Source organism: Carassius gibelio, chromosome A18, assembly GCF_023724105.1.
Source record: "Carassius gibelio isolate Cgi1373 ecotype wild population from Czech Republic chromosome A18, carGib1.2-hapl.c, whole genome shotgun sequence".
NCBI lineage: Eukaryota > Metazoa > Chordata > Actinopteri > Cypriniformes > Cyprinidae > Carassius > Carassius gibelio.
Window position 1 is genome coordinate 23489990 of NC_068388.1, and position 21716 is coordinate 23511705.

The 21716-nt window shown below is 36.6% G+C and overlaps 1 protein-coding gene across 5 annotated transcripts in view; it reads right to left on the minus strand.

Annotated features, from left to right (window-relative positions):
- LOC127934639 (spectrin beta chain, non-erythrocytic 4-like) overlaps window positions 1-21716 on the minus strand; it is an 80462-nt gene that overhangs the window by 43821 nt on the left and 14925 nt on the right. For all 5 annotated transcript variants that reach the window (XR_008147866.1, XM_052532149.1, XM_052532147.1 and 2 more), the window contains exons 2-16: window positions 21155-21322; window positions 20567-20718; window positions 19541-19714; window positions 15457-15548; window positions 14651-14731; window positions 14426-14541; window positions 12805-12917; window positions 12516-12703; window positions 9236-9353; window positions 7852-8010; window positions 7468-7770; window positions 7182-7332; window positions 5172-6042; window positions 4104-4241; window positions 1306-2062 (exon numbers count right to left, since the gene is read on the minus strand). Coding sequence is in view for 4 of the 5 variants with exons in the window: in XM_052532149.1 (XP_052388109.1) it covers window positions 1306-2062; window positions 4104-4241; window positions 5172-6042; window positions 7182-7332; window positions 7468-7770; window positions 7852-8010; window positions 9236-9353; window positions 12516-12703; window positions 12805-12917; window positions 14426-14541; window positions 14651-14731; window positions 15457-15548; window positions 19541-19714; window positions 20567-20718; window positions 21155-21299 (3558 nt within the window). In the remaining variant the exon portion in view is untranslated. The remainder of the gene's footprint in view (window positions 1-1305; window positions 2063-4103; window positions 4242-5171; window positions 6043-7181; window positions 7333-7467; window positions 7771-7851; window positions 8011-9235; window positions 9354-12515; window positions 12704-12804; window positions 12918-14425; window positions 14542-14650; window positions 14732-15456; window positions 15549-19540; window positions 19715-20566; window positions 20719-21154; window positions 21323-21716) is intronic.

Genomic DNA, 21716 nt, shown 5'->3' on the forward strand with positions numbered 1-21716 from the left:
AGGAGATGTGCTTTTTTTTTTGTTACCACTTGAAGGCTTTTTGGCTCTCGGGCGAGACCCCATTCATCAGTCTCTTTCTGACATGACGTCGAACGTGACCGACTGAAAAGGAACTACATTTCAGTTCAAATAACAACAACAAAAACATTAAAATGGTCCAAGAACTGGTAACTTAAACAGAGTTTGAACAAATACTGCAAAATAAAATTCCAAGATTTTCAAGGACTTTTCAAGGACCTTTTCAAAAATCCCGGGAATTTGTTCTGGCAATCATATTGTTCTTGACATGATTACTCTGAGCTGTTTACAAAGCTCCACTGCTTTTTTAATAGCTTTTCTATGTAAATATGATGCTAAATGGTAATCTTTGACCATTGCACCTCGCAGCTTGTCAAGTCAAGTCTGCTTTGTTGTCAATTCTTCCACATGTATATTACATACATACATACATACATACAATGTGTCGTGCTTGAGACCCCCAAGTCAACAATCTGCCACATCTATTCAAACAGAGCATTCCCAGGAGGGGGTCAAAACCGGACTGAAAATCCTGAAGAGATTTACTGCTAAATTATGATGTTTTCATAATTTACTGCTAAATTATGATGATTTTTTATGTAAAAATCTTGATAACTTTATAATTAGACCTCAGAGAATGGTACAAAATAATAAAAAGGCAGTTGATGCCCCCTTTAAGAAATGCGCCTTGAGCAGCAAATCAGCACATTGGAATGATTTCTGAAGATTCATGTGACTTTGACTCACAGGAATAAATTACACTTTAAGACATATTAGAATAGAAAACAGTAATTTTAAAAAAGTAATAATGTTTCACAATATTGCTACTGTATTATTTTACTGTATGTTTGATCAAATAAATGCATTTTTTATTCAAAGACTCACACACACACACACCTTTTGACTGGTAGTAAAATTACAGGAATAGTTTACCCAAAATGAAAATTCTGTCATCATTTACTCAGCCTCATGTTATTCCAAACCTGTACAACTTTATTTTTTCTGTGAAACACAAAATAAGACATTTTGATGAATTTTGTGGTCCAAACAACATCGGACCACATTGACTTTTAATGCACGAGGTTGAGTAAATGATGGAAAAATTTTCATTTTTGGATGAACTATGACGTGATTATAACTAAATGTAAGTTCTAAATCATAAATGAGATCTCCTTTAAGATTCATCATCTATGAAAGAGCAACCTCTGTGCAATAACATTTAGGAAACAGAAATATCTTTCAAAACTGAATTGTGCAAATGACACAAAGAGGTGTGAGGGGCTTCACCTGGTTATTGAGGAAAGCCTCGGCCTGCTTGACATCCCTCAGGAAGAGATGGAAGATGTGAGCTTGCACCAGCACCTCCCTCCTGCTCTCCCACATCTCCAGCAGTTTGTTCCAGCCCACGTCCAGCTTGTGCAGCCACTGCTGCAGAGCTCCATGAGGCAACGGCGCTTCCTCTGTCTCCAAGAACTCATTCACAGCCTGGAGACGCTCGTAGTCCTCTTCGTACCTTCCGATCTCCTCCTTGAGTGCGGCGTGTTGGTTTATCAGCCGTTCTGCATCCTCTAAAGCATTGGGAAGCTCATCCGAAGCAGCAGCTGTCTGAGTTTGCACTAACCAGGTGAGGAATGAATCCAAGTCTTGAATGAACTGTTGCAAGCGGCCAGCGACAGTTAAAGAGTCCTCACAGCCTTGTAATGTACGCTTTAGCTCTTCCCACTCCACGCTGATGCCCTCAAAGGGAACCAGGATGTCTACGGCCTTGTCTGGATGGGATGTGGCGAGCTCCTCCGCTTCCTCCTGAAGGTGAAGGAGCTTGGGCTCAAGAACCACCAGAGCTCCCTCCATGGTGGAGAGACGGCGCTGCAGTGCCAGCACGCTGCCCAGGTCGCTGCCCACATACTGCGTGGCGTCTATGGCTTTCCGCTTGTCCTGTATCTGGGACTTGATCTCTGTGCATTCCAGTAAGTAGTTCTGGATGCGCAGGATTGAGTCCAGGTGATCTTTCTTCTGCTCGACCAGCTCCACAATTCGGTTCCACCTGTGATGTGCAAAAAGAAAGCAATTTTCTTAGATTTTCTTGATTTCTGACATTTTTGGAATTTAAAAGACACTTTAAACAATCGTGTCTTCGTTAAAGTTCCATTTCAAATCTTGCTCCTTTTTTTGTATGTTACTGTGCCTTTTAAATTGGGTAGGTTCTATCTTGCATTGTAAATGAAATATTCTTATAAATACACTGTGGCATGAAATATTGAAGAACATAATAGCTGTGAATGTGCCCATAGTGCTCTGTTTTGGGTCAGGCGTGCGCTGTATGTGGCAGCCACAGCAGATGGCAGCAAGCTGAGAGAGGCTATCTATGCCAAGCTTGGTCTAAAACGGATCACTGGAGTTTTTCACACATACGTCACAGCTTGCCAGTTTCAGTGAAAGCTTGTGAAAGCAGCAGCCCATTTTCTAAATACATCCACGTAGAGCCATGTGTTAAAAGTGATGAACAACAGCAGCATCAAGAATGTGCAGGCTTTTCTGAATGAAACCATTTTCAAATATAACACAAATGACTTCACCTGAAAACAACTACATATCAGGGTAATGAAAGACTAACATGTTATTATCACTAAAATTATCAATTTATGATTAAAAGAACAATTAGCCAGAGATACTTGAACAGAAAATCATGGTTTTTGATAATTAATTTGCATTAATAAATCAATAAATCAATAATTCTGTTTTGGTTGGAGCACAACAGTGTCCGCCCACTTCAGCAGCCTTGGTTACGGTTGGTTATATGTTAACTAATGATTTTCTAAATTTAAAAAAAAATTACAGACAGCATTAAAATTTAGTAAGGCAAAGGTAAGAGACAAAGTACTCAACATCCATGAACCACAATCCCACGCAGCACTGCTAATGTTGTATTTATATATATATATATATATATATATATATATATATATATATATATATATATATATTTATATACTTTTTTATACTTTTATTAACTTAACTAAATTAAATCAACATTTTGTATATATATATTTATATTAGGGCTGTCGATTTAACTTGGTAATTTAATTTATTAGTTATTGAACAACATTTTTAAATAATTTTTAAATAACATTTTCATTCTTGGAAGTACTATCCTTGTAATACCCATTTAAACCCCATTAATCTCATGGCATTATGTATAGGCATGGGTACTGAGAAGCGGTATTTTTTTTTTGGACCGGTATGTAATTAGGTCGATACCGGAGTACCGATAAGTTTCAGGACAAATGATACTGTTATCAATATCGTAGATTGATCTCCGTATACTTCAATGTTATAGGCGTATTAAAAGCTGCTGCTTTTCATGTCCCTTCACTGAAATATGTGTTGTGTGTGTGTGTGTGTGTGTGTGTGTGTGCAGTCAGTCATCGCGGCAAGAGTGAAACGTTTGAAAGTGTGGGCTCACATTACAAAACTAAGCCAGTGTCAGATGCAATATATGCAGTAGTGTAATTGTGAACGAAGGAGGCAACACAAGTAATATAACATCTACCTCAAACAATGCGTTGTATTGTCTCACGGCTCTAGCTCCAACTACAAATCGCGAGGCACATTAACTGAAAATGTCAATTCAGTGGTAGAGTTACACTCACAAGACAAGCACTTATTTGCGATCACAAAAGTACATTATTTGCATGTGCTTTAAGGCCTTGACAGTGAAACGTTTTATTTGCGTGCTCTTCTAACATGTGCTTATTCAGAGCGCGTTCAGCCGAAGCATCTATCTATCTATCTATCTATCTATCTATCTATCTATCTATCTATCTATCTATCTATCTATCTATCTATCTATCTATCTATCTATCTATCTATCTATCTATCTATAATATAGATATAAAACGTTTTTTAAGGCTTCATGTGAGTAGGATTGATGTGTTGATTAAGTTCAAAGTTCAAATTATTCAAATTAATCAATAAAAGCATATACTAACAACCACAGAGCTCAAGGTAGATTTATTTTGAAAAGTTTTTGAAGGAAATTTTTACTTCCTGTTGGTTTTTGAACTGTATTAATGATGTGGAGTTACCTGCTGTTCAAGTGATCTTGACAGCCCCTGACTTCAGTGGAACTGGGATGACCGCTGTCTAAAAGCTGCTGGACGATCTGATTAACGTCTAGAATTCTTCCCATAAGGCTGTTCATCTCTTGGTCCAAGCTCTCAAACCTAAAATGCAGAAAATTTCCTTCTTAGATAAGAAAATATTTAACGGTAAATCACAGCTAACAATCCAATTTTGCCCCAAATGATGCATTTGTGTCCATGAAAACAACTTCATCTGTGGGTAATTGCAAAAATGCAACAAAGGTTCATTGGAAAATGTGTAATTCACTGCGTTTTCCAGATTAAATAAACACTACTGGTAGGACAAATCACCATTAACTTTTATGGCTTTTCAGTCTAATAATGATCACAGCAGCAGATTATCGATTAATAAAGGCTTATTTTTGCACAGTTCCTATACGAAACAATAACAATACTGTATAATGACCTCAAAACCCTTTTACCATAGTGCATCATTTGTAAACCAACACATTTTAAATTTGCATCTCAACCAGCTCCATATGCATGGCTTTTCTAACATAGTAAACTTGCTTCATAGCACACCTGGTTTGTAATTGCAAAGCACTCCAGGTACAAATCCAGTGAAACATGAGCCACAATAAAATAACTCATAAAACCACGTTTGCCTTGGCAAATATGTTTTATCTCACATTTGCTTTCGTTAACACTATTGGTTAGATTAAGGGTTTAGGTAAATAATTATAAAAAGCATTTACCTTTTAGTGCATCTCAACAAACATATAATTTCCAAACTGCCACGAAATGTCCAAAAACCAATGTAATAAAACACTTCCAGATTCTTGCAATCTGTTTCAGACAAAACTGAACAGTTTTTCAGCACCACTCACTTTTAAGTGTCACAAAATGTGCAGGAGGCAACTAAATATTTTGCAGAAGTTACCCCAAAGGTGCATTTTTTCCAATGAACCTACGTTGCAAAAAAGTCTCTCATTTGTAATACTTGTGTGATTTCCAATGCAATGACATTTCTAAATATCGAGAAGACATGCAGCACCTGGTCAACATCCCTACCTGTGTGCGATCACCTCCACGTCCTCTAGTCTCTCGGGAACCTCCATCCTGTTCAGCCACTGCTCTTTCTCATCAATCCACACCTCACAGGCATTCACCTCACTAAACATGTGATACACAGCCAGCGCGTCATGAAGCCACTGCTGCCGCAGCACGGCAACTTCCGCCACCTCTGTGTAGAGCTGCTCCGTCTCAGCCATACGCGCTCGCACTTCATCCAGCTCCCGATAATGCAATGGCAATGCAACCATGTGTTTCCGAAGGCCCACCACTTGTACGCGGTGTTTATCGACACTCTCTCGGACACCTCTGTGCTTTTTAAGGAGAGACTGCGTTGAATACTCATCATGTCCGAAGTCCTCACTAGAAACGAGCCGGTAAGCATCCTGTAGCCAAGCTAGTAGATCGTCCGTCTCGGTGCTAAACTGAAAAAAGTCCAGCGCCTCCTGTAGGTTACACAGTCTCTGTGTGGCCTGGTCCTCAAGTCTCTTCCAGTCCGCCTTGACCTCCATCAGTCGCTCTTGTATTCCTGCCGTACCGAAGCTCTTCTGGGTGAGGATCTGCTTGCCCTTCTTCATGGTCTGCTGAAGTAATGCACGTCGTGCCAACAGCTCTCCAGCCAAAGATTTGTGCTTCTGCAGCAGTCGCAGGACACTACTCAGGTCTTTTCCGCAGCTCTGCGTGGCCAAGATGGACGTCTTCTCTCGGATCCAATTCTCTGATTCCTCTACCTCCTGAAAGAAGGCCCAAAGCTCCCGCGAATCCTCCAGCTCCGAGTGCCGTTTTGCAGCCAGCTGCTTTAATTCTTCCAGGCAGGTGTTGACGTGGTTGACCCGGTTACAAATGACCTGAGGGTCACACGGCTGGTAACCTGAATGAGAAACAGAGACAAGGAAAGGAGCTATCACTGATTTCACCAATTTGTTATTTAGTTGGCTGATATAAAGTTTTGTCAGATTAGCAAAAATGACCTGTGATAGTCTTGAAAAAGTCAAGAAAATCAAGAAAGTGTTGAAAACTGCAAATGAATCAGTAAGTTCTGCATCATTCCATGAAAGTATTCATGAATTTATGAAAATAAATTATAGCTGTATAATTTCTAGCTTGCTAGAAATTTTATTTTAGTTTATATATATATATATATATATATATATATATATATATATATATACACACACACACACACACACACACACACACAGTCTGTAAGATTATTAATTTTTATTTTAACAATTTTAAAGACTTTTATAATGTAAAACAACTTGTGTTTTAAAAAGATGCTGTTCTTATGAGATTTCTATTGATAAAAGAAAAAATATATATATCGCCATTTCCACAAGAATATGAAGCAGCATAACTGTTTTCAGCATTGATAATAATAAGAAATTTTTGAGCACAACATTAGCATATTAAAATGAATTCTGAAAGATTATGTGACACTGAAGACCGAATTCAGCTTTGCATCACAGTAATAAATCACATTTTAAATATAATTTTTGATATAATTAAATTGCAATAATATTCTGTATTTTAGTTGAAAATGGCATAGCCATGGTGAGCATAAGAGACTTACTGCTTCTAATCCTTTGACTAATAGTAGTATATATATATATATAATCTTTTTTTGTAAAAAAAAGAACATCTTTTTAAAAAAGAAGCTTAACATTTAGTTGAAAACATCATTTCATTTGTAGCAAATAATAATAATAATAATAATAATAATAATAATAATAATACAAACATGCCAAAAGCAAAGAAAATCCTCATTGTTGAGCTCTGAATCAGAATGTGCACTGAATAGAGAGCAAACCAGCTCCAGCCCTCTCGCGGCGCATTTTGCAAGTTCCTCATGTGGTATTATTTGACTTGCTCTACCCTGCAAAGGTCTCTGGACATCTCAGTGAAATCCAGTAACAGTAACCTTTATATCACAATCTGCCATCACATTCTGAACCAGGACAGTGTCTCTGAATCAATATTCATCATGTTACTGTTTAAAGGCGCTCTCACCTTCAATAGTGGTGAATTTGAGAGCTGCAGCGTTGAGAGTCTGAACTCTGTCTGCCTGTATAGAGATGTCAGCCTCCTGTAAACTCTGTTTCTGGAGCATGTCCTCCACTTCCAGAAGATGTTTGCCGTAGTCTTTAGACAGCAGCTTAACCTAGAGTGAGAATATGGTACTTTGATTGTGACTACTGCATGAAAATAGTGGCAAGAAAAGGTGTTAAAACACAATGTATGTTTTTTTGTGGTGGGTTTTAATCAAAAACCAAATCAAATTGGTATAGCCACCCACCTGCATCTCCTCCATCCAATCGATCATGTAGACCATCTCTTGGAAGGTCTTCTGCAAGGCCAGGTTCTTCTCCAGACGGGCTTTACGTCCCACCACCAGCTCCTTCAGAAGGCTCCACTGGCCGAAGATGTTTTCTTTGCGTGCCAAGATACGTCGGATATCATAGTACCCTTCTGACTCCATCTCAGTCGCCAGCTCCACCACAACACTGATGCGCTCCTCGTATGAAAAGATGTCTGCTTCGATCGCCTCGTGTTTCTTCATGGCAGCTTCAACGGCTGGCAGGTCATAGCCGAAGTTATCCTGCCAAAAACACAGCACCCGTCTAAGTCCGAATGTCACCGGTTTTATTTTACCCAGTTTAATTTGTTCTGTTCTGCACACCTGTGAGACGAGACGCTGGTTTTCATTCAGCCAAGCCTGCCTCATGGTGGTCTTGTGATCGAATCGTTGAGCTAGAAGTTCTAGCTTTTCCTGACGAATCAGCTCTTTTCTAAGAGCCACGCCCCTATCGTGCTCCGCCTTCTCTAGTCTCTCCCACGCCTTTCATGAAAAAAAAAAAAAAAAAAAAGATTCTGTGAGACAGTGTCAATAATCAGAAAATTATTTTAGGAATTCATTCAATAATATAGAAATATAATAAAATGGGAATAGCTTAGCTGAAAAGGGTAAATAGTAGGTAAATAAACTTCCAATAGTAATATCAACAAAAATTATAAAATTATACACCATCTGTTATTATTAAAAAATCGGAATCACTAAAAGTTTGACATAATTATAAAATGTTACAATAGTTTTTACAGTCTTGTCTTTTATGTTCACCAAGCCTGCATTTACAGCAAAAGCAGTAATATTTTGAAATATTATTTCTATTTAAAATAGATGTTTTCTATTTGAATATGTTTTCAAATGTAATTTATTGCTGTGATCAAAGGTGGATTTTCAGCATCATTACTCCAGTCTTCAGTGTCTCTATGATTCGCTGCTCAAGAAACATTTCTGATTATTTGAAAACAATTGTGCTGCTTCATAAATTTAGTTGAAACTGCTGAAAGTACACTACCAATTAAAAAAAAAAAAAAAAAAAATATATATATATATATATATATATATTTATATACCCTTATTTAGCAAAGATGCATTTAAAGCATAAAAGTTGACTGTCAGGATATTTATAATGATGCAAAACATTTCCATTTCAAATGTTGTTCTTTTGAACTTTAAAATTATCAAAGAGTCCTGAAGAAAAAAAATTAAGCAGTAAAATCTGTTTTCCACATTTAAAATAAGAACTATTATTAATTAAGCTACAAATCAGATTATTACTGTATAATGATTTCTGAAGATCATGTGACACTGAAGACTGGAGTAATGATGCGGAAAATTCAGCTTTGACTCACAGGAATTAATTAAATTTTCAAATATACTATAATAATAATAATAAATAAAAAAACAGTTGTTTTAAACTGTAATAATATTTCACAGTACCGTATTATGGTTTTTACTATATGTTTATGAAAATCTGGACTTTTACATTTCATTAAAAAAATCTTAAATATTCCAAAACTTTTGACTGGTAGTGTATATTTCCTCTTTATAAGTCATTAGTTATAATTTCACTCAAATTACATGATATTGAATTTATATTTCTATATTTTCAAAAAAATAAATAACTTTTTTTTATAAAAAAATCCTTGATTTGGTTATACAAAAATAGAAATTTGACACTGTAACCAGCTAAGACCCATGTTAATTAAACAGTACATACCTTATTGATGTCTGAGATGAGTTTCCCATCATGAGGCATGTATGGCTTCTGATTGTTAGCTCTGAGCTTACTTTGGATGGTGAAAAGCAGCACCTCCAGGTTCCCTTTCTCCTGGAATCTGAACAAAAACAACTTTCCATTAAAATCAGCACGGATACCTACGATTTCAGACCACATAACAAACTGTTTGTAAGAGTCACTGTACAATAACTTCGGTCACTGAATTGCATTCCTCACAGTGAAAGTAACGGCTCTCTCAAGAGTCAGCACATTCCCTGATTATGATATTTGATGAATGCAAAGGAAAGAACAAGTCTTCATGCCAAATGTACTAATGTAATTAACTTAAAGGCTTCGTTCACCCTAAAATGAAAATCAGCCCATGAATTACTAACCCTTGATGCATCCTAGGTGTATTTGACTTTCTTATTTCAAACAAATCCAATCAGAGTTATATTAAAATGGTCTTTGATCTTCCAATCTGTTTAATGGCATTGCTGCAGTGCATCAGTCGAAAAGAAGTCAAATAAACCACATCCATCCATAAAAAAAAGTGTCTTACACGGCCTCAGAGTTGAACACCGATACACAACACCGACCTCTTACCTCATCCGCCCAGAGATGCTTCCATGTACAACTGTTGGCACAAGCTAGAGTAAAGTGATTGTTATGTTTTGAATATATATATATATATACAGTATTGTTCAAAATAATAGCAGTACAATGTGACTAACCAGAATAATCAAGGTTTTTAGTATATTTTTTATTGCTACGTGGCAAACAAGTTACCAGTAGGTTCAGTAGATTGTCAGAAAACAAACAAGACCCAGCATTCATGATATGCACGCTCTTAAGGCTGTGCAATTGGGCAATTAGTTGAAAGGGGTGTGTTCAAAAAAATAGCAGTGTCTACCTTTGACTGTACAAACTCATAACTATTTTGTACAAACATTTTTTTTTTCTGGGATTTAGCAATCCTGTGAATCACTAAACTAATATTTAGTTGTATGACCACAGTTTTTTAAAACTGCTTGACATCTGTGTGGCATGGAGTCAACCAACTTGTGGCACCTCTCAGCTGTTATTCCACTCCATGATTCTTTAACAACATTCCACAATTCATTCACATTTCTTGGTTTTGCTTCAGAAACAGCATTTTTGATATCACCCCACAAGTTCTCAATTGGATTAAGGTCTGGAGATTGGGCTGGCCACTCCATAACATTAATTTTGTTGGTTTGGAACCAAGACTTTGCCCGTTTACTAGTGTGTTTTGGGTCATTGTCTTGTTGAAACAACCATTTCAAGGGCATGTCCTCTTCAGCATAGGGCAACATGACCTCTTCAAGTATTTTAACATATGCAAACTGATCCATGATCCCTGGTATGCGATAAATAGGCCCAACACCATAGTAGGAGAAACATGCCCATATCATGATGCTTGCACCTCCATGCTTCACTGTCTTCACTGTGTACTGTGGCTTGAATTCAGAGTTTGGGGGTCGTCTCACAAACTGCCTGTGGCCCTTGGACCCAAAAAGAACAATTTTACTCTCATCAGTCCACAAAATGTTCCTCCATTTCTCTTTAGGCCAGTTGATGTGTTCTTTGGCAAATTGTAACCTCTTCTGCACATGCCTTTTTTTTAACAGAGGGACTTTGCGGGGGATTCTTGAAAATAGATTAGCTTCACACAGACGTCTTCTAACTGTCACAGTACTTACAGGTAACTCCAGACTGTCTTTGATCATCCTGGAGGTGATCATTGGCTGAGCCTTTGCCATTCTGGTTATTCTTCTATCCATTTTGATGGTTGTCTTCCGTTTTCTTCCACGTCTCTCTGGTTTTGCTCTCCATTTTAAGGCATTGGAGATCATTTTAGCTGAACAGCCTATCATTTTTTGCACCTCTTTATAGGTTTTCCCCTCTCTAATCAACTTTTTAATCAAAGTACGCTGTTCTTCTGAACAATGTCTTGAACGACCCATTTTCCTCAGCTTTCAAATGCATGTTCAACAAGTGTTGGCTTCATCCTTAAATAGGGGCCACCTGATTCACACCGGTTTCTTCACAAAATTGATGACCTCAGTGATTGAATGCCACACTGCTATTTTTTTGAACACATCCCTTTCAACTAATTCAACTAATTGCCCAATTGCACAGCCTTAAGAGCGTGCATATCATGAATGCTGGGTCTCATTTGTTTTCTGAGAATCTACTGAACCTACTGGTAACTTGTTTGCCACGTAGCAATAAAAAAATATACGAAAAACCTTGATTATTCTGGTTAGTCACATTGTACTGCTATTATTTTGAACAATACTGTATATATATATATATATATATATATAATTTTTTTTTCTTACAAAAATGCATGGATTCGCTACAGGAGGCCTTTGTGAGGCATGCCACGTAAGGCACTTTTTTATGATGAATTGATGCACTTTATTTAACTTCTTTTGGACTGATGCACTGCAACACTCGCTGACTGCCATTTCCAGGTTGGAAAACCAAAGACAATTTTAAATATATCTCTGACTGGATTCATCTGAAAGTAGAAAGTCATATACCTGTACACCTAGGAAACCTTGAGGATGAGTAATTAATGGGCTAATTTTCATTTTTGGATGAAAGCTTTAAAGCTTTAAAACAGAATGCATCTGTGAAATCCTTGTGTAAACACTTTGCATGTAGTATGCTTTTAAAAAGAGTGCTTATTACAGAAATAATATACCTTAAAACAATATACTCAAGTATGGACTGAATGTAATGTTCTCAGACACTTAATTGCATGTTATTTATAATTAAATGAAAATTATGATAAATGCAATTAGCTGAACTTAAAGAGTGCTTTTTTAACCCACTTAAAAAGGACTTAATTACAACTTTATATTTAATGCCATAAATTCTTCTACTGTCTGCTGGCTGAACTATCCCTGTGTTTGTTAACAGTGTTAAGAAAAGTCATCAAAGTGTACTATCTTTAAGTACACTTAGGTGGCCCTTTATTTCATTAATATTATACTATCAGTGCTGCAAGTAAAACAAAAAACACACAAAAAAAAAACTTTTAAGATTTGAAGTACACCGCAAGTGCACATTCAGTTTAAGCGTGCTTTTCAGTTCAAGGGTAGCTACACCTTTGACCAACAATACAGAGACTAGTCTCCTTAAATGGAAGTGTAAGAAAGATGATTCACAGTCATAGTTTGAGTATTTCTCTGGCAGTCATGGATCGTCTGCCAACACTCAGACCTCTGTTTCATGTATTCTCTCTTACTTGATAGGCTTCTCAATGGTGCAGTAGGTGGTAAAGGCTTGAAGCTGTTGCTGAACACCCGACAATGAGTTTGCAAATTTCTGGTTGCTAATGATGCTAATGGTTCTCTCGATCCACTCTAACAGGTCGGACGCTAAAGCCTCGTAACGGCGAATGATCTTCTCAGCTTCTATCGCACTGTCCAACACCTAAAAAGAGGAAAAATGTGCATCTGATAACATGCTCGAGCTAATTCACAAGGCTATAATGTATTTAGCTTTAATCAAACATGCACCAAAACACTTCCTACCTTTCCAATTCTCTTCCCTTCTACAATAAGTGCCTTCATTTTGGAGAAATAATGATAGTAGGAAACTACATAAGTGATGATGGACTTCTCATCTGGATTCTCTGTGTTTACATCTGCGTGGGAGAAAATGGTTATAGTTTTGAGCGATCATTCAGATATTTAGCTGAATCAATGTAACAACAAATTATTTTTCTAGCATATGGAACTGACCAACTACAGTGATTACGTGTGATTTAGTAGCACATTTTTGAGTCTTTTCTTATTTCATACACAAAAATTGTAAAATTCTGACAAAATCTGATTTCTTGATGATTTGATATTTTATAATAGTGATTTTATAATTTCAAAATACAGAGAAAAATGAGTAATGAATGACTAAGTGCTCATCGGCTGCTGTCTACTGGTTATAAGTGTGATTTGATGTTTTTTTTTACATTTTACATTAGTGTCAAAGTATATTTTATCCATCTCATAAAAAAATAACTTTCAAACTGGATCATCTTAGAGCTTTAAAGAGCTGGAAATAGCTGTGAGAAATGCCTGAAAGTCATTGAAAAATGCTCAAATTTCTCTCTCAAAAGGTTATAACCCTGAAATGAATGATATAATGCATTGGAGTATTTCTACCACAACACCATGGTTACAGTTAGTGTTACGCTTCTGGTTTCCTGACGTATGTCAGCGCTAGGGCTGCACGATGTGTCGTTTAAGCATCGATATCGCGATGTACGAATCCACGATAGTCACATCGTAGGATGTGCGTTGTAGGCTGTCGTAGTTGATCCGTTATTCATTAACTGTACGGGCCAGCTGCTCCCCGGCCCTTGACGAATGTGATTCGCGGATTAATTGCATAGCAATTAAAATTTTTTAATTCCTGTCAGTTTAACAGGGCAGAGAGAGAGAGCGCGCGCGAGACAGAGAGAGCGTACCCTGGCTGCACGCTCACCGTCTTCAAACAACACGAGCGCTGTCTTGCTCTCTCTCCCTCACGCATATTAATCAATTGACACAATTACACAGTGTCGATGTTTAAATCATTTAAAATGAGAATGTGTGTGCTCACCCCATTTTTGTTTGTAAGAAAAAAATTAAATTAGATTTCATATCGCAATATATATCGCAGAAAAATTTAATATCGCCATGTCATTTTTTCCCAATATCGTGCAGCCCTAGTCAGCACTGTTTATATCAGAGATTTCTGTGCAGAGTTTGAATGATTCTAACTAGATCTTGCAGTAACCTTATGATTATGCAGTGAATTCAAACGCTTCTCACTGGATCTCGCAGCACAGTTGCATCTACAGTTGCAGCCTTTACTCTGGCTCCCGAGTAAAGCTGTTCTGAGCTCAGACAAATTTGCACAAATGTTTGTGTCGTGGTCCGAGCTGATAAACGGTATGCGCTACACAGCTGGAACGTAGTGCGGTTTAGTTTGGCTTTCGTTTCGTTTACTGTTTGATGTTTCTCAAATGCAACAGAAATGGCAGAGCTTATGAGCTGGACAATGTGTTGGTCACAGTCTGGATCCCTGAAATACCCAATCTCTGTCTGAACTAGGGAATGTAAAGATTCACACTGTATTTGCTGTATTTAGTGAGAGTAAAACGCTGCTCGTTACCCTCAGGGTCTAGTAGTTTGGTGAGTCCGAGACTCTGCTCAGCTGTGTTAAAGGCTTGCTGGAGGTTGTGTGTTGCATTGGATCTGGTCAACTTGTGGAATTCAATTAAATCAGGCCTGTGAAACATAGAAGCAGGAATCAGTTCACATAACAGCCTCTATCAATGATGTGAATGGTATTACAGAAAGCCAAGTCAGTATGATGTGTATCCGTCTGACCGCTAACCTGTGCCTGTGAATAAGAGCGTTGAAAGCAAGGCCGTCCCTCCAGCAGGTGGTGAAGTTGTGAATGTTGACCTCTGGGTACCTGGGGCAAAACACAGGAAGGACATCGCAGCATCGTCAAAGACTTCTCACGTACAGCAATATCATGTCTATTTCTCTGAAGGCCCAAATAATACACTACCAAACACTGTCAACATTTTGGAATAATATAGATTATTTTATTTTTTTTGAAGTTTAATGATTACCTTTGCTGGTTTTATATGATCAAATATATAATAAAATACAGTAATATTGTGAAATCTTATTAAAATCAGTATGAACATATTTTAAATGTAATTTATTCCTTTGATGACAAAGCTGAATTTTCAACATCATTACTCCAGACATGAAATAATATGAATCAAAAGTGACTGTAATAAAGACATTTTATAGTGTTACAAAAGATTTATATCTCAAATAAATGCAGTCCTTTTACAGTGCTACAATTTCCATAAAAATATTAAGTGGCAAAAACGGTTTTCATCACTGATGATAAGCTGAAAATTCAGCTTTGATCACAAGAATAAATTACATTTTAAATATATATTCAAATAGAAAACATTATGATTTTATTTTAAATTGTAATAATATTACATCATATATAAGTGTTTTACTGTATTCTTTGATCATATAAATGCAGAGAGCATATGAAACTTCTTTTAAAAACATTAAAAAACGAATTATTTCCTATTATTATTTTTACCAGTAGTGTATGTAAAGTATGTCTGTCCAAGGGTTGGTTATGTGGGATAGATATATAGATGTTACCCTGCTGTTTTCATCTGACACCACAGAAGTAGAGCATCTTTAGCGGAGCGTGTCTCTCGGTTGTCCTCCGTTTCAATCTTAATCACCTGGATCTGTTAGGAATGAGAAACAATACAAAAATAAAAAAAGTTTCTGCAATCTGAAATACACAGACATTACAAGGGACCAGTCACTGGCTTTGCTTTCCTTACTGGGATCATGAAGCCAAGAAAACTTCATATTCAGGAGGACCATGGAGTATCCTAATCATAAGAAAAGGGTACATCTTGACTGTTATTTTTGGAGGGAAAACTTTTTTCCCTTCTTTTTCTTTTTTTCTAATGAAATGACAAAACAATTCCCTGAAGCAGCAACAGCAATACCATATACTTTTTTGATGCTGAAATGTTAGGTAACTTCGATCTTATTCAAATCTTATTTAAATTTCATTTTGCAATTCATTTTACCTTGAGTTTTTTTTTTGAGTGAACCTTTTGCACTCTGGATGTTCTATATAGTCTCACTGCTTTATTATTATTATATTATAATCATAATTATAAAAAACACACAGAGTGCATATCTAAAAAGCCAGGTCTGAACCAGTCAGATTGACAAAAAAAAATAAAAAATGAAATCAATCAGAAATGTCTCATGAGGGTTAAAGAGAGATTCACCCAAAAATGTTGACTCGTAACCAAACAATTGACGGTAGCCATTGACTTCCATAATGTTTTTTTTTCCATCCCACAGAAGTCAATGGCTGCCGTCAACTGCCTGGTTGCCAACATTCTTCCTTTGTGCTCAACAGAAGAAAGAAACTCAAACAAGGTTTGGAAACAACTTGAGGGTGAGTAAATGAACAAAGAATTTTCATTTTTGGTGAATTATTTCTTTAAATTAGATTTTCTAATGAAAATTTAGCTTGTCAGTGCAAAGGTTGCCTCCATCGTGCTTAGGTGTTTGAGTGGTTGATAGGACCTTGCTAGGAAGATGCTAGGGGTTTCTGGGTAGTCACTAGGTGGTTGCTCACTGGCACAAGCCAAAAGAGCCAACCTTCGATCTCAATGATATTCAGGTCTCTCCTCCAATGAAAATTTATGAGATACAATGACAATGACATCAAAGCTATACATTCATTCATTAATTCATAGAATTACCTAATCATATTTAATGTGATTGCATTATCTGTGGTTTACTGGCCTTTTCCGTCATCAGGCCACAAATATTATATTGTGCTCAGTGTCGTCTCATCAATAGATATGACAGCAATTGCACCGGTTTTGTCCTTTTTGACGTGATACATTCTAATGAGTGGCACAAGGACACACTCTCACAATATCAGGCCTTATAGTGTGAATCAAACACACACACACACACACACGAACATCCCCAGCACATTACAAAAATACAGCATCCCAAGATCATTCGTCATATTGAATTTCTTGCATCATGCAGTTAATACATGATCAATATCTACAACCTCAAAGAACAGCACTGCAAAAATCTGTATTTTAGCTTCTTTTCCTGTAAAAACATCCTTAAAACAAGATCAATCTGCTTGAGAGGCAACATTAGGTTAGATAAGATGTCTTTTCCTCGCAGAATATATCTTGAGTTACGTAATATTTTAGTTTGGAAACTGTGAAACTGTTTTTTTTTAAGCATAAATTAACAATTTACAAAGGCGTATGCTTAAAACAAGAGCTTAAAACAAGAGTATCAAAATTCTACAAAGGAAAGATAGGAAATGTAAACAGATTTGTATTGAATAATATATAACAAGAGAAAGCAAATATTAAACCTCCATAAACTAGTGTAGCCTAAAAGTTGTGATATATAGTGCTACATCTGTAACATTTCTGGTCCTCAAGATACTTAAGTTTGCATTACAATTTTCCCATCTGCCCTCTTCCTAATTCCTCTCTCTCTCTCTCTCTCTCTCTCTCTCTCTCTCTGTTCGGCTGCTGCAGTGTTGGGCCTTACCTGCTGACTGGGCAGAGTTAACTCCAACAGAGATGGGGAGGGTAGGAAGGAGATAAATGGGGGAGCGGAGAGATATTCCGGCATATATGGAGACAGGATATAAAGAGGAAAATCAAGGAGGGAGGCGGGAAAATGAACGAGAGAGAGGGAAAGAGAAAGAATCAGGACGAGACGTGAACGTGAACGACAGCCCCACCCTGCGATCTCTACGGCACGCTCGGTGGATCGAGTGACAAGCCACCTCTCTCCGTCCCTGCATCCAGATTCACCACAGCATCAGCTTACTGGGCTGCAGTCAAACGGCATTCTGGGTAACCTGCCACTGCTTTACTGACGAAACCAAGAGATGACAGGCAATACAAACCAGGAGCTGCTCTGTGCTTTGTAGTTACATGGACACAGACTGCTTAAAAATATTCAGAGAGATGATGGAAGTGAGAAAATACAAGCCTAGCTTCCCTTGTGAAAATGGAGTACAGTTTCACATTTAAAAAGCACTCACCACGTCCCACTCATATCCTTCTTATTTTAATAAAAAAATGTAGGTTAGATATGATAAACAAACAAAAAATGACCTACATTTAACTTTCTCGGCCTACAGGAGTTTCCTTAAGAGCCATATGGGTTGGATTAGCTTGCGATTCATTTGGATATATATCAGGTACAGTATAAAACATTTTCTCAAGGTAAAAAATAAAAAAATCTCTCAATTAGTGCTCTAAAATATAAATGAGAGTCAGTTGGTACTACATTACTATAATACTAACCCTAAGGTTAGAAATTAATGAAGTTTTTACAATAAAAAGTTAAAGTTACACAATAATATTTCTACTTCTTGTTAACTAGCCATATTGTTAACTAGCCATTATTGACGTCTTTGCGTGGCTTAAATACTGATTGAGCGATCACATGAGACGGGTTATGGACTGTAAAGTTCTACTCTTTCTTTTAACCTATCTTCGAATGTCTAGTCATGATTATTTTATGCTGAAACTGGTATTAATGTGGAGGAGATTTCATAATATCTTCTGTTGTCTTTAAAATATGGTTCAAGTGTAATGCCAATAAGCATTTATTATTCACTAAAATGTACTTCAATGTCATTCTGTTGAAACTTGTGTGTCATGTATTTAGACACAATTGTAATTCTATTCGTAAATGCTGAAGTTGTAATTTAGTAAATTTAAAATATACTTATTATATATATATATATTACGAATATAATATATATATATATATATATATATATATATATATATATATATATATATATACTCAGCACTACAGTTATAAATTATAATCTAGTACTTTACATGGGCTTTAGAAAGTTGAAATTAAATAAATGTACTTCATTATTAAAACATAATTTAAAATGTACTATAATGTTTTATATGGCATTGTTGATGTGCACGTAAGTGTACTTAAGTGTGTTAAGAAACATAAGCAATAAAGTGACTCTATATAAGTGCACTTAAGTGGCCTTTTATTTGATGAATGTAATAATATCTGCCAGTTCCATTTTTTAAATATATACTTTTAACATTTCAAGTAGAAAGTATTTTATACAGTTAAGGACACCTCTTTTTCACAGCATTGCCCTGAGAGCTTGGCAGAGTGATGGACTAGTTCAACCAAAATGTTCATAACTTCATAAACCCTTATGCTGTTCCAAACCAATGACAGAAAAACACCATAAAAGGAGTCTTCCAGGCACTTGTAAGCAAAAGATAGAAATTAAAAATGAGAAATTGGTCACACTATGGTCTTGTGGCCTTCACAGTCACACACATTGTTAGTGCACATAAAGTGAGCCATTTAGGACAAGGCCTTTGACAACTCCACCTCTATCAGTACTGCATACAATACAGTACATAATGCATTGACAGTCGTCCATACAGACACACGGGCACCACACAGACAGTGATCACACACACAGCAGGGACCATAAAGTGCAGACAGGGATCAAACACCCCCACAGGGTCCAAACATGCCCACCTCTTTACAGATCAGACTGCATCAGATCACATGAATCCAGCAATGGTAGCATACTGGATAAGACGGCCCAGAGATCAGTACACAGAGCAGTCCCAAAGCAGTCTCAAGAGATCCAAGCATCTCTTACCTGGAAGCGGAGGATGATGGTCCAAATGAGGCCGAGAGTGAGGCGGTGGTTTCCATCAACTATATCATGAGAACCAACATTTTCTAGATGAACCCTCTGTTCTTTGAGGAACTGAAGAGCCTTATCCACATTCTCCAAACAGTGAATCCTCATCCTGCCTCTCGTGGGTCGAGGCTAAAAACAAAAACATATAATAACAAGAATGTGTCAGAAACGTGTGCTGGAACCTTCCTGTATTCAACCTTTGATAGACAATTAATAAAATATAGCATGGCTGAATCAGGGTGATTGTCATGAATTAACACTAAAACTATTATAAATAAACATTCTTTTTATTTGAGAAAAAAACTAAAATAAAAAATATGAATATTAGATACAAGATATGGTTGTTCACTGGTGAAATCACCAATTAGCAAAAATATTAGGTCCAATGCCATAGAAAAAATAAGAGCAGACTTCTCTGAAGGTATTCATTTGAGTTGGGCTCAATCCAAATAGTACAGCAAGAGTATTAGTGATCCTAGCAAGCAATACTAATAATTAGTAATGGACTACATTCTGGCACCCAACAATATATATATATATATATATATATATTAAAAAAAAGTTTTAGCTGAAATACTTTTGGAGGGTCGAAATCAAACTGTGCTCTTTAATTAGTGGCTCTCTAATGATGCTTTTTGACTGTGTCAGCATCTATAAGCTACAACTGGTAAACATCAGCAGCAATACAGTAGCAATATGGAGATTTGTTTGGTTGAAATATGGAGAGGCAGCTCATTGCCAAAATGTAATACATCTGGTTTAATTTATCATCTTAGACCATGACATCCTGAACATCAGAACAAGTTTCATAACACAAAATTAATCACCAAAACTTTATTTTAGGTTATCGGCTAATTAATTTTTGACCAAAAAAGCAATAAGGTGCATGGCTACTACTAATTAATTATGCAAATTATGTAAAATTTAAAAAGTGGAGAAAAAAAATGTAGTGTAAAAAGGTTAGTTAAGTTGAGGACTCACCAGCAGCTCTCCTGACAGCACCTCCAGCAGCCTGATGAGCATGTATCCGTCTCTCAGGTCATTATACAGGTCAGAGATACGGCAGGACACACGGGATAAATGAGAGTTCACCCACTTAGTAAAGGTTTTCTTCTGGACTGCGTCCCTCTCATCTGATATGATTACAGAAAGACAATCAAAATGTATTTATTTATATTAAGGATACATGATATCGGTAATATATCGGTTATCAGATGATATTAGTATTCAGTCAGTTACATTTAGATTAACTTCGCTGTGGTATTTTTTAATGTTAATCTTAAAAAAAAACACTAATGATGCTGTTAAATGTAATCTTTAACGAGTCTCAGAATTCTTTTTTTTTTTTTTTGCATATTGTACATTATAATTTTGATTTGTCTAAATTAGATTTCTTAACTGTCACTTTTTTAACATTTTAGGGAATTGCTGCTGGATTAAAATATAAATTGATTTAATTAGAAGCAAAAGAAGAAGAACTGACCCCAAACTTCTGGACATTATAGATGCAGTATGTGCTCAAAATATAGACACATGCACAGCCACAGATCCAGCGGATCTTCTACTCACCTGCAAGTGCTTTGATGCGGGAGTGCTCAAATAGTTTGGCACTGGTGGTCTCTGTTTCCCAGAATCCTGTGCTTGAAGGCCTGTTGTTGTTGTTGAGCTGTCTCTGGGCCTCAGCATTGTCCAAGTCTGTTGAGGCATTGGCCATTGCGCCCGCTTCCTCAAGCAGCCCTGCATACAGTGCAGTAAAAGTCAGTTTTCAAAGTACCACTCAAACACATACAAACACAAACCTTATACAATCCAAATCACAGTTCATAAAGACATTGATTTCAGATTCAGGAGATACAGACAAGGAGACAAGGAACATTGAATAGGAGAAATGGATACTGGACATGGCAGCTAATCTATGTGACTTCAGCATTTAAATTAACACAGCCAAATGCATTTTTGACTTTTTTTTTTTTTTTTGAGTGTTCAGTGTATAGCTGATTTGACATATGTTGTTGGAATGTCAATTTGGCAAGCAGTTTCAGTCTTTTAATGGTTGATGAACAGATGAACATGAATCTGGCAATGGTTTGTTATGTTGGTTCTTGTACGCGTCACAGCAGTTTGGAAATTA